The following is a 13663-nucleotide window of genomic DNA, read 5'->3' as shown; positions in this document are numbered from 1 at the left end:
ATCCGGTAGCACCTAACGACCGTTAAGTTTATTGTCTGCTTACTGTTTTACACTGTTAATGCTACTCGCTCGCTTCAGATTGTAATTTAATCCTCAAATTGGATTAAACGGTTAATTTGATTTGAAATAAGAAATAAGCGTTCTGCATAACCGACGCCCACGATAATTCACTTCGTGTTCCGTGTTCGTTAGTTCCGTTAGAAATATGATATGATTGAAGATATCTAATGCAACATTAAGTAACATAGTATTATAACATTTATATTTCGACAAATACGTTTACCTGTAAATAAGAATAATATTTATTTAAAAGAAAAAACCTTATTAACAAATATCAATGTCGTGTGGCCCCACACTAGGCTATGCCTGTAATGCCTGTCATGTAGCATAACATTCAATGTATTACTAAAAAAAAGCGTGACTGCAGCGTAAAATCGTTATGTCACGTTATGTAGGTTGAATGCACCCATTTTCACCCAAATTGGATTAGGCTGATTTATGATAAGGTGTGGTAACGACCCCAGGGCTATTACAATGGCTCTGACGCTCGGTGGGCGTGGGCTTCTGGTATACCATGAAATAATTTTTGTAGTTAGGATTATTATATTTATTATGTAACCATATATAAGGACAGCTCGAAGTATACCTACTTCACCCTACCTAGTTCTACCGAACTTAAACCTATAGGATTTTGTTTGATCGTTCGATTATTTTTTCCACATAATATTTAGCACGACGAAGCACATAATCATACCTTAGGGCCTGTTTACACATTGATTTTTTACTATATCACCGAAGTGTAACACTTTTTGTAACATTTTCTTCTCAGGATTGGCCTTACGGGCAATAGGATTGGGGCCAGTACAGCAGTGTGACACCGCTACAACGCGATTGGTTGATGACTTCGCATCACGCGCGCGATTGGTCGCAACTACATATATAGATGCGTTAGACTGCACGATTGGCTTAAATTCGTGAGATATATGTCAAATGCGCTTATCCCATTACACGCCATGCCCGGTCCCTTGGATTAAGCAGAGAAAAGTCGATAATTGTACTATAATGACTCTCGTTGAAGAAACTTATTGGTTAATTTTGCTTTGATATAAAATACAGTTGATTAATTTATTGTTTTGTCGACAGAACGAGGTGAACAGCCAGTATGAGCGAGTATCCACCACCAGCCGCTACCAGACGCTGGCGGACCTCACGCTCAGCCCCATCCATGCCAATGCCACCGCCGACAGGTATGTTACTTCCTTCATAACTATCCGCAAACCAAACAGATGAAATCATACTATCTCTTTCAATCTTGCTTCGACTATGCAAGTGTGAATGAGAAGTTTTAGGACCCCGGTCGTCAGTTTGGTTTGCGAATAAGTGTTAAACTTATAGTCTTATATCAGTCTGTCAGTTAAACGCAAAAGGCGACAGGCTGATATCGTCCGGCAAACTGGTAATCTGTGGCCCCCTTTAAGCCCTAGTGGCAAGCGTCCAGCGGGCCCAGCGGCGCGTAGCGTCGAGCGTCCAAGGATCTATAGCAGCGACCTGAGGCTCACATACGTTTGCATTAGTTTAACATGGACGCTGCGCCGCACGCCCCACTTGAGCGCCCACTCAGTTTACACGCGAATACTTAGGAAGCAAATTGAATCTCACTTTGTTTAGGTATATGTTTTCCGTACACCGTTAAGGACCATCTTCTGTCTCTATCGTATGCAATCTAGATGAGCGCCATCGGCCAATTAGCTATCATCGGCCTTTCCTATAGCTGTTGCCATTACCACCGCATGTGCGTACGACGTTCCGGTGTGTTTAGGTACTGTTTGAAAGTTGGCGTTTAATAGTAACACACACTGGCTCGATGCCAAATTTTTACCCACGAATATATTTACGTTGCAATTTCAGACGTAAATGTAGTAACAGGTCACGGCGGTTATATCGGCTGTCATTCTTATGAATGCTGCAACTAATGTACCGTCTAATTCATAATAATTACAAACTCAAGGTCGAAAACGTTTAAAATGCTGTTTTTACGAGATAAATAATAAAAATGTAGACGCTGCTAGCTAGTTCAGCCAGAAAGTATTTTTATTTTGTTTAATCTACGTCATAACTCATAATCTGCCTATAGACCGCTTCTCGAAGGTCACCAAGCAAGCACAAAACGCGTGTGTGCTCTTTTTGTTTACTTGAAAAATACTTCTCAACCAACTAATCCACTCTGTTGCATCAAACACTTTTTAATAGGTACATAGTAACCGGTTAGGAATGTACTAAAACGGGAGGTGCCCAAATGTCTCTCGGGGTGCGCTATTGTAACCTTATGCCAAGTAATATCGCAGGCGCTATTTTTTAAGAGAGTCATATACCTTTCAACCCAGACGGGAAACTAGACTTTATTAAAGTTACTCATGTATTCTTAAAGCGACTGGTGAAAATGGTATTGATGAATTCCATAGTAATTGGTATGCACCAGGGATGTTGCGAATATCCGCATCCGCAACCGCGGAACTTCCGCATTATTTTCAACATCCGCATCCGCATAAAATCGATGCGGATTTAATGCGGATGCGGATGTGGAACAGTTCGGTACAGGAACGTCTTAGCATCGGCGTAAGTGCTAGACTGCTAGGTAATTTAGTCATTATCCAAAAAAACCTATTATAAATTAGCAGTAAGTGGGACTTAATGTACGGAACCCTTGGAACGCGAGTCCGACTCGCACTTGGCCGGTTTTTTTAAATAAAAATTACTAAAATGTAATATTTGACGTTTTTTATGTACCTATCTTGACATCCGCATCCGCGGATGTGAGCCTTTAAAAATCCGCATCCGAATCCGCGGATGTCAAAAAATCGGCATCCGTAACATCCCTGGTATGTACGACTCTACGACTACGTGTCGGGGCTCGAACTGGCCACCTTCGATTTTAAAGTCGATCCTTCGTTTCGTTGAACTTCGTTCCTTGTACTAAACCGATTGATTATTCCACAGATCGACGCGTTTCAGCAGCCCGGCGCACAGCGCGTGTTCCACGGACAGCTCGTTCGCCGAGCAGGCCCTAGCGGACGCCACCTGCCTACTGGACCGCGACCCCAATCGGGAACACCTGCCCTACCGCCTTTACAAGATGGCCGGCGAATACTGGAAGTGAGTATACTCGTAATACATACAAATAAATCGCCCAAGAGCATATCGGACCAGGCTCAGTGTAAGGTTCCATTCCAAAGTTGCACATTCAACACAAAAGGCGAACTTGAACGGGAGCGAAAACACTATGGATGTAGCAAGTATACTCTGGCAACCTACTTTGTCAGTAGGAAAAGGCGCTAATTTCAAATTTTCCAACCCTTTGCGCCTACAATTTTTAAATTTGCCGCCTTTTTCTACTGATGGAAATGGCTTGCTAAACTATTCATTCACCCAAGACACAGGCAGGCACAGACTCTCAGAGTCAATAAAACTCGAGATTCATAGAAAATTAGCTCATTTAATTTGTCCCTATGTATGCTTAGATCTACTACGCAATGGATCTTGATGCGTTTTTTTTTTTAAATAGATAGTGATTCAATAGGAAGGTTTATGTATAATTTGTTAACCCGTGCGAAGCCGGGGCATAATTGTATTGGAGGAGGCGATGCCGTGCAACGATAACTCCAAGAATCCATAAAATGTCGCAAAACGCATCATTGCCAACTCGCCAAGTGCAGTAAAAGCTCCATCGTGAAATTCGTACATATTTATAAAGATTTTTAGAGCACGCTCAAGGCCGACTGAAATAGATTTTTCCTGTTTTTGATAATGAATAAAATGAATTAGCTTTTTCCTGTCTATTAGTATTCATGTTAGTGTAGCATTCACCACGGTATAGGGTGTACTTGTTACTTAAATAGTTAAATTCTCGATATCCAATTACATTTCGTAATATATAATCTGAACAAATATTGATATAGGTTTGAAATTCAAGATGTGCAGGTAACTTTTTTATTTAAACATATCAGTTATTAACTTATTATTTAAAGTACATTATAACTTTAGAAACCAGCATAAAATAATTAAAAAATAGATGCTGAAGATACTTTCTCAACTAAAAAGTCAAAGAACTTGACATTTTGTTTTTAAAATAACGGGTACTCTTCTTAAAGTCAAACTACCCACCATCAGACAGATCAATTAATTCACCAGCTGGCTGGCAACCGACATGTTTATTTAAAGTATTATTTATTAATTGACATTGAATTCAGTTTTATTATATTTATTGACATTCTATTGATAATAATATAAGTATTCTTAAAAATGGACGTGATAACGGTAACGGACGTGGAAACGGTAGAACTGACCGTAACGTAAGTGATTTCACATTTTAATTATACATTTTTAAATATAATATTGCGAAAACTAACCTGTTCCAATAGGAGTTACGAGTATTTGTTTTGTCTTAGGGTTCTACTCTGTGTAATTTGTATTCTTGCTGTCTTCGGAAGTAAGGAACTTATGGCATATCTCTAGTATCTAAAACTAAACATACGTCTTTCTTTTATTGAAGATTATGAGATTCAAGATAGGTACTTAATAGCAAAGCAAGTTGAACACCGCTAAATAATACATTGAACGATGAATGGATGCTGCTCTTTTTATGAACGCAACACAAACTTATACTCTAAGTGTATCTTTAAATAAATTCTTGATGGTTCTTTAATTGGATACGTAAGTGATACTTGATAAACTAACGACCCGGTTTATCGCCACTGGCGAAAAGAAGAATTTACAAGTCGTTACCAGCAAAATTCGAGACTCGTGTGTACATTAATCAGACGAAAACAATTGCACTTTTGTAATTACAGATGTTGTAGTTTTTGAAGTTCTAATAATAAACTAAGCAGGCATAGGCATGTTGATTCCCCTAAATATAAATACACATACCTAATTGTTGCATTTTATAGAATAGAATAGTTTATTAGTAAACACACATACAATAGACATTCCTACATAAAAAAACATACTGAAAATAAAGTGTCACGAAATAGCCCATCTCAGCATGTTGCTGGCGACTTCCAGCGCCATGTTAGCAACATATAGGTACTTATAGCAAAATAATTTCAAAGACATATGTTAGGTAAGTAGTTCCTATTTTTGTAAGCTAAAGTCTATTTTTTTATTCCGTAGACTGAAATGACAGTTAATTCTATGAACATGAAATGTCATTTCATACTATTAACTGTCATTTCAGTCTACGGAATAAAAAAATAGACTTTACATGTTGCTGAAAACCGAGTTTTAACAAACTTTCCAAGGATGCACTCGCAACATTGTCTCCAATTTTGTTACGTATATCTGCCAGACAGTATTTCCGTCATGCACAATAAATGAGTTCTATTTCTATATTTGCAACTGCAAATGCCAAAAGAGCGCGGCGCCGGTCGCGGCGCGACGCGACTAGTCGGAGTGTTTGTAAATGATCCTAATTGCTGGATTGCTAAAAACTGTTGTTATAAAATTGACTCCTTAAATCATAACCTTTCTGTAATACTTTTGCCGTAGTCGGGTAAATAGTGAATTGGAAGTTGGATTTGACTCGGTGATAGTTCTTTGACATATTGAATTACAGTGGCATCAAATAGGTCTCTAAGGATTCTATAATCCCATTTAAAATGAGTTGAAGTGAAAAATATGACTTGTGAGTCAAAAATTGAAGTGATGTGTTTGAATTGTGAAACGATTTATGTTTTGCATTACCCAGATTACCCAGAAGGATATAGATAGATTGTAAAATACTTCATGGTATCAAAATTGTTACCTCATTATAATTATAAGAAATCTAACAGTATAAAGTGGACAATCGTACTTGTTTGTACCATTAAAACTCAATTTTGATTTAATGTTTGGTTTAAATCAGTTGGGTAAACATTAGATTTGAAATTTCTCACGTATACAAATTACATAAACAAAAAAAAAACTATTATTGTGACCTACCACATAGTAGTAGTTCCAATCATTTGTTAATATCAATAGTCTTTAATTAAAAAGTTAAATATCTTTTCAAGGAAGTGGTAGTTGCCTTCACTGACTCATTTTAAAAATTCATATTGTGTTATATATACCGATATATATATATTAAATTCACAATAGCGTATTTGATAAGCTCCATTCTTAAGAAAAAACCTTAACACAGATTACGTAGACAGTAAACGCAATGTACACATAATCTGAGCAGTGATAAGAGCATTACATTACACATGACATGTAACGCATGCAAATCGAGTGTAATGTTAATGTAACAAGTGTTGTTGTGATTGTGACGCAAACCTGTTAGTTCCGCACCGCCGGCTGCCCAGCCATGTATGGACTGCGATGCACTGATATCGTCAGGTACGCGTGCTTTGTGCAATGTTTACAGGAGGCTTTTAAGCGAAGTTAGAGTCCGTCCTAGCGGTCTAACCAAGGTGACGATCGCTTGCGCTTCGCCATCGAATCGCTTTTGTCTCTCTATCACTCTTGTGATAGTGAAAGTGACAGTTGCGTTTCGTCCGCTACGTAGCGTTAGGGATTGACATGTTGTCTACGGGGCCTAGTCTCACACTGACACCAAGTGCTAAATCACTAGGCGCGGTATTATATTCTCTAACCTAGCAGTTCCGCAAAATGAGAGATTGTAAAATGAGATAGTTTCTTCTCTTTATGTTCTACTATTCTTTCAATATACGCTTTAACTTTTAATCCCTAATGGATGAATAGAGTACAGTTTAGCACTGAATTCGCATATACATATGTATATTTTTGTGCCAAAAACCCAAACCATTTCATTATGAACCTATTTCTTGACTTTCTAGAAGTGAGTAAACCTCAATAAATCCAACAAACCATCTTATGACTTTCTAACTGTCAGCTTGACAATTGATAAATAATAAATATTCTGTAAACGCAATTAATTTTGTGTTCTAATTCTTATTAACACACATATTTGTGTTGAGGAGTGAATAAATATTAAAACAGGAATTTCCAATATGAGAACTAGACGCACGTCTGTTCGTTTGCGGGAACGCTCTAATTCACATACGATATGGTTAGAAAATACTTAGTCTGAGCGGAAAGAGAAAAGTCGTGGAATGTATGGGGCCCAATACATTCCACAACTCTTTTCTTTCTGAACAGTCTCTATGTACTCATGGTAGTTTAGGTATACATTTCGTTCTATATTTATTTTCAATTTAAAATATGTAACTCAACAATGTAACTATATTTCAGTTCGCTATTTTAAACCAGGCTATTTGAAGTTTTGTATTAAAATGTATTTTTCCTATCATTAGTGTCCGTCTTTCAATCCAACGCAGAAACACAATCAGAATAATAGCTTCGATTGATTAAGATATTTTTATACCATGTCTGTTGAGCATAATAACTCGCTTATGATAAGCGGTTAATAGTAGTGGTACAGCAGTACCACGTTCTTGTTGCCGACTCATTAAAACCTGCACTACAATCAATTTTCAAATGTTTCCAGTAAATATCCCAAGACGGACTACACGTACTCCCCCCTCTCGAAGGACCGCGTGGAGCTGGCGCCGGGCCAGGTGGCCGTGCCCAACATGTCGCGGCGGTCGCTGTCGCAGTTCCGCGTGCAGGGGCCCAACACCACCGCGGACGAGGTGGACGTGGCGGCCTGGACTAGCGGCTGCAGGAAGAGATACACCGTGAGTACTGAGTATCGGGGCAGCCGGCCGCCCCAACATGTCGCGGCGGTCGCTGTCGCAGTTCCGCGTGCAGGGGCCCAACACCACCGCGGACGAGGTGGACGTGGCGGCCTGGACTAGCGGCTGCAGGAAGAGATACACCGTGAGTACTGAGTATCGGGGCAGCCGGCCGCCCCAACATGTCGCGGCGGTCGCTGTCGCAGTTCCGCGTGCAGGGGCCCAACACCACCGCGGACGAGGTGGACGTGGCGGCCTGGACTAGCGGCTGCAGGAAGAGATACACCGTGAGTACTGAGTATCGGGGCAGCCGGCCGCCCCAACATGTCGCGGCGGTCGCTGTCGCAGTTCCGCGTGCAGGGGCCCAACACCACCGCGGACGAGGTGGACGTGGCGGCCTGGACTAGCGGCTGCAGGAAGAGATACACCGTGAGTACTGAGTATCGGGGCAGCCGGCCGCCCCAACATGTCGCGGCGGTCGCTGTCGCAGTTCCGCGTGCAGGGGCCCAACACCACCGCGGACGAGGTGGACGTGGCGGCCTGGACTAGCGGCTGCAGGAAGAGATACACCGTGAGTACTGAGTATCGGGGCAGCCGGCCGCCCCAACATGTCGCGGCGGTCGCTGTCGCAGTTCCGCGTGCAGGGGCCCAACACCACCGCGGACGAGGTGGACGTGGCGGCCTGGACTAGCGGCTGCAGGAAGAGATACACCGTGAGTACTGAGTATCGGGGCAGCCGGCCGCCCCAACATGTCGCGGCGGTCGCTGTCGCAGTTCCGCGTGCAGGGGCCCAACACCACCGCGGACGAGGTGGACGTGGCGGCCTGGACTAGCGGCTGCAGGAAGAGATACACCGTGAGTACTGAGTATCGGGGCAGCCGGCCGCCCCAACATGTCGCGGCGGTCGCTGTCGCAGTTCCGCGTGCAGGGGCCCAACACCACCGCGGACGAGGTGGACGTGGCGGCCTGGACTAGCGGCTGCAGGAAGAGATACACCGTGAGTACTGAGTATCGGGGCAGCCGGCCGCCCCAACATGTCGCGGCGGTCGCTGTCGCAGTTCCGCGTGCAGGGGCCCAACACCACCGCGGACGAGGTGGACGTGGCGGCCTGGACTAGCGGCTGCAGGAAGAGATACACCGTGAGTACTGAGTATCGGGGCAGCCGGCCGCCCCAACATGTCGCGGCGGTCGCTGTCGCAGTTCCGCGTGCAGGGGCCCAACACCACCGCGGACGAGGTGGACGTGGCGGCCTGGACTAGCGGCTGCAGGAAGAGATACACCGTGAGTACTGAGTATCGGGGCAGCCGGCCGCCCCAACATGTCGCGGCGGTCGCTGTCGCAGTTCCGCGTGCAGGGGCCCAACACCACCGCGGACGAGGTGGACGTGGCGGCCTGGACTAGCGGCTGCAGGAAGAGATACACCGTGAGTACTGAGTATCGGGGCAGCCGGCCGCCCCAACATGTCGCGGCGGTCGCTGTCGCAGTTCCGCGTGCAGGGGCCCAACACCACCGCGGACGAGGTGGACGTGGCGGCCTGGACTAGCGGCTGCAGGAAGAGATACACCGTGAGTACTGAGTATCGGGGCAGCCGGCCGCCCCAACATGTCGCGGCGGTCGCTGTCGCAGTTCCGCGTGCAGGGGCCCAACACCACCGCGGACGAGGTGGACGTGGCGGCCTGGACTAGCGGCTGCAGGAAGAGATACACCGTGAGTACTGAGTATCGGGGCAGCCGGCCGCCCCAACATGTCGCGGCGGTCGCTGTCGCAGTTCCGCGTGCAGGGGCCCAACACCACCGCGGACGAGGTGGACGTGGCGGCCTGGACTAGCGGCTGCAGGAAGAGATACACCGTGAGTACTGAGTATCGGGGCAGCCGGCCGCCCCAACATGTCGCGGCGGTCGCTGTCGCAGTTCCGCGTGCAGGGGCCCAACACCACCGCGGACGAGGTGGACGTGGCGGCCTGGACTAGCGGCTGCAGGAAGAGATACACCGTGAGTACTGAGTATCGGGGCAGCCGGCCGCCCCAACATGTCGCGGCGGTCGCTGTCGCAGTTCCGCGTGCAGGGGCCCAACACCACCGCGGACGAGGTGGACGTGGCGGCCTGGACTAGCGGCTGCAGGAAGAGATACACCGTGAGTACTGAGTATCGGGGCAGCCGGCCGCCCCAACATGTCGCGGCGGTCGCTGTCGCAGTTCCGCGTGCAGGGGCCCAACACCACCGCGGACGAGGTGGACGTGGCGGCCTGGACTAGCGGCTGCAGGAAGAGATACACCGTGAGTACTGAGTATCGGGGCAGCCGGCCGCCCCAACATGTCGCGGCGGTCGCTGTCGCAGTTCCGCGTGCAGGGGCCCAACACCACCGCGGACGAGGTGGACGTGGCGGCCTGGACTAGCGGCTGCAGGAAGAGATACACCGTGAGTACTGAGTATCGGGGCAGCCGGCCGCCCCAACATGTCGCGGCGGTCGCTGTCGCAGTTCCGCGTGCAGGGGCCCAACACCACCGCGGACGAGGTGGACGTGGCGGCCTGGACTAGCGGCTGCAGGAAGAGATACACCGTGAGTACTGAGTATCGGGGCAGCCGGCCGCCCCAACATGTCGCGGCGGTCGCTGTCGCAGTTCCGCGTGCAGGGGCCCAACACCACCGCGGACGAGGTGGACGTGGCGGCCTGGACTAGCGGCTGCAGGAAGAGATACACCGTGAGTACTGAGTGTCGGGGCAGCCGGCCGCCCCAACATGTCGCGGCGGTCGCTGTCGCAGTTCCGCGTGCAGGGGCCCAACACCACCGCGGACGAGGTGGACGTGGCGGCCTGGACTAGCGGCTGCAGGAAGAGATACACCGTGAGTACTGAGTGTCGGGGCAGCCGGCCGCCCCAACATGTCGCGGCGGTCGCTGTCGCAGTTCCGCGTGCAGGGGCCCAACACCACCGCGGACGAGGTGGACGTGGCGGCCTGGACTAGCGGCTGCAGGAAGAGATACACCGTGAGTACTGAGTGTCGGGGCAGCCGGCCGCCCCAACATGTCGCGGCGGTCGCTGTCGCAGTTCCGCGTGCAGGGGCCCAACACCACCGCGGACGAGGTGGACGTGGCGGCCTGGACTAGCGGCTGCAGGAAGAGATACACCGTGAGTACTGAGTGTCGGGGCAGCCGGCCGCCCCAACATGTCGCGGCGGTCGCTGTCGCAGTTCCGCGTGCAGGGGCCCAACACCACCGCGGACGAGGTGGACGTGGCGGCCTGGACTAGCGGCTGCAGGAAGAGATACACCGTGAGTACACAACAGTGGTTCAAAAACTGCTAAACATACATGTTAACTATTCCTGAATAGACCCATTTCTGTTTGCGCAGAATTAGTAATAGTATTTCATACAGAACTGTCACGCTCTACCCCGCCCCGAATGGAATTACCTCACCCCGCGGCGGCAGATTGTCCGAATCTCAGTTCGATTTGCAATATGATCAACATACGTACATTCAAAGTCAGATTGCTATTTATAACACTTTCAAATGAGTATTCATTCTCTTTTTTTTCGGCAAATAATATAGTAATATTAATATTGGCTGTCTGCAAACGACCGACAAATTCATTTGCAGGAAAATCTTTCTCTTCCGATAATTTTTAACAATTATATATTTTTGTTTCACAGTCAATAGACAGCTCGGACGACGAGTCGTACTTCCGCGGCAACGGCGGCTACGCCCCCGTCGACCAGCGCTGGTGGATCACCCGCCTGCTGGTGACCATCGTCACCACCATCACCACCACCGTCACTAACACCTACCGTAGCGTCCTCGGTCCGTCGCACCGCTACCCGTACACGGAGCGGAGACCGCAGCAAGGTAAACACGTGTCTACTGATCATATGGTGGGGACAGATACTAGGTCACAGGAGGCTTCTATGTATAGCCACAGAATAAATAATAGTACTAGGTACAGAAGACTCACTCTCTAACAAAACGCGTCTGTTACGATCAGCACAGATATGGCCGCTAGGTGGCGACAGCGCCACGCGCGACTTATGGCTAGCCACCAAAATTGGTGTGGAACGGATGTACTTTTAACTACCTGTAGCAAAGCGACGAAATCGCGGAGTGAGCCACCCTAGTGGATTATCTGATGAAGTGATGACTATGGGCCAGTTGCACCGACCACATTTGACAGACTGATCAACGTCAGCGCGCGCGCCCCGGCGCTTTACTATGAAACTTTCCTTACATATAAATTTAGCGAACTCTTTAACGATACGAACAGTTTGGTGCAACCGACCCTATAACGACCATCGTGACAAACACTTACGGTTGGTCGTTGGACCGTCGCACCGCTAGAGTCTGTTCGGAAAGAAAAGAGTCGTGGAATGTATTGGGCCTCATACAATCCACGACTCTTCTCTTTTCGTACAGACTATCCGTAGACGAGAGGTGATCGCAGGAAGGTAACCCACTACTAAGTATTATTGTATCACACGGCACTCCTAGCACATGATTGGCGCGACAGTATCTCGCGGCGAAATAGACTACCCGTAACGTCTTTTTCTGTGTTCATAAAAGAGGGACGGGTAGTCTATCTCGCCCCGAGATACTGTCGCGCCAATCATGTGCTAATTCCAATGTATTGTGATAAATATTCAACTAGATTTAGTTATAAAATTCAACATGTGTCAACAGCCCTATGGTAACAAATGGTATAATTTCAGCTGGCATACTGTCCCGGAGCGCGTCAGCGGTCGCGGCGCCTTTCTACTGGGTGTACAGCGCCATCAGGAGCGTCTTCACCACCACCGTCACCACTGTTACGGAAACCGTAAGTAAATACTTACGGTTTCCGACACATGTCAAGTCTTATTCATAATGAGGTCCGAAGTCGTCTTGTTTCCAGAATTGTGTATTTCAATTGAAGTGCCTCGTTTTATTTATAGTATTTATGGTCATTTACCATGTTAAAAAGTAAATGGAACTTGCTAACTATGTAAACAAGTCACTTGTAAATTCATATTTTTTGACAATTTCAATATGGCGGCTTATTTACATAGTCATCAAGTTCCATAGAATGACACTTTAACTTGAAATACAGTGAAACCTGGTTAATTGACACCTGGATAAATGCAAAACCTCAATAATTGCAACCAAAGGTCCGGTCCCGGTCCCTTGAGACCAGAAGGCCTCTATAATTGAAAATTTTGAACCTCTATAATTGAAATTTAGATTTTAGTTCTTTTCGTAATTTTACCTCTGTAATTGACCACATCGCAACTAAGACCTCTATAATTGACACTGTGCAAAAAAATCCGTTATTTTAGCTCTTCTTATTACCTCTATAATTGACACGAGTCTATAAGTAAGACCTCTGTAATTGAAATAATGTAGACTTGTAGAGAGCAGAAACAATATTTTAATAGCAATGATAATTTTATTTTAAATCTTCACCCAGAATTCAATTTATTAATTGGGTATCTATCACAGACTAGTAGGTGAAATAGTTTTGATTAAATCAAAAACATAATATGCTTTTTACATTCCAATAAAACTTTCTTCTACAATTCAAGGGATTATTAAAAAAAAAACCCAAATGATTATAAGCAGTAACTAATGTATGGTTATTTGAACCTCCATAAAAGCAATTTCTTAGAACGCATAATGAGAACCTCTATAATTGCAACAACGAATTTTTGAACCTCGTTAATTGATACGACCTGCTTAAATGGAAAACCTGGTTAATTGATAAAAAATTGCCGGTCCCTTGAGATTTCAATTATCCAGGTTTTACTGTATATAATAACCTGAATGTATGTTCTTGTTGTCAGTTTTCACCCAGCGCGGCTAGTGTGAGCAGCAGTAAACGCGGCGCGCGACACGCGGCCGCTGTGCAGAACAAGCGGCGCTGGTGGCCCTGGCTGCTGCTGCTGCTGCTGCCCCCACTCGGATATGGATGTAAGTTGCTAACTCCCCCCCCCCCCCCCCCCCTTGCTACACA

At 46.3% G+C, this 13663-nt stretch overlaps 1 protein-coding gene across 1 annotated transcript in view; it reads left to right on the top strand.

Annotated features, from left to right (window-relative positions):
• Positions 1-13663, top strand: part of LOC134650937 (klaroid protein-like) — a 49730-nt gene that overhangs the window by 23546 nt on the left and 12521 nt on the right. The window contains exons 3-8 of the mRNA XM_063505892.1: positions 1144-1247; positions 2998-3153; positions 7505-7694; positions 11340-11532; positions 12387-12493; positions 13494-13620. Of these exons, the coding sequence (XP_063361962.1) occupies positions 1144-1247; positions 2998-3153; positions 7505-7694; positions 11340-11532; positions 12387-12493; positions 13494-13620 (877 nt within the window). The remainder of the gene's footprint in view (positions 1-1143; positions 1248-2997; positions 3154-7504; positions 7695-11339; positions 11533-12386; positions 12494-13493; positions 13621-13663) is intronic.

The sequence above is a fragment of the Cydia amplana genome, chromosome 9 (genome assembly GCF_948474715.1).
Source record: "Cydia amplana chromosome 9, ilCydAmpl1.1, whole genome shotgun sequence".
NCBI classification, from domain to species: domain Eukaryota; kingdom Metazoa; phylum Arthropoda; class Insecta; order Lepidoptera; family Tortricidae; genus Cydia; species Cydia amplana.
The sequence above is the reverse complement of the archived record's forward strand: the minus strand, read 5'-3'. Positions and strand labels throughout refer to the sequence as shown.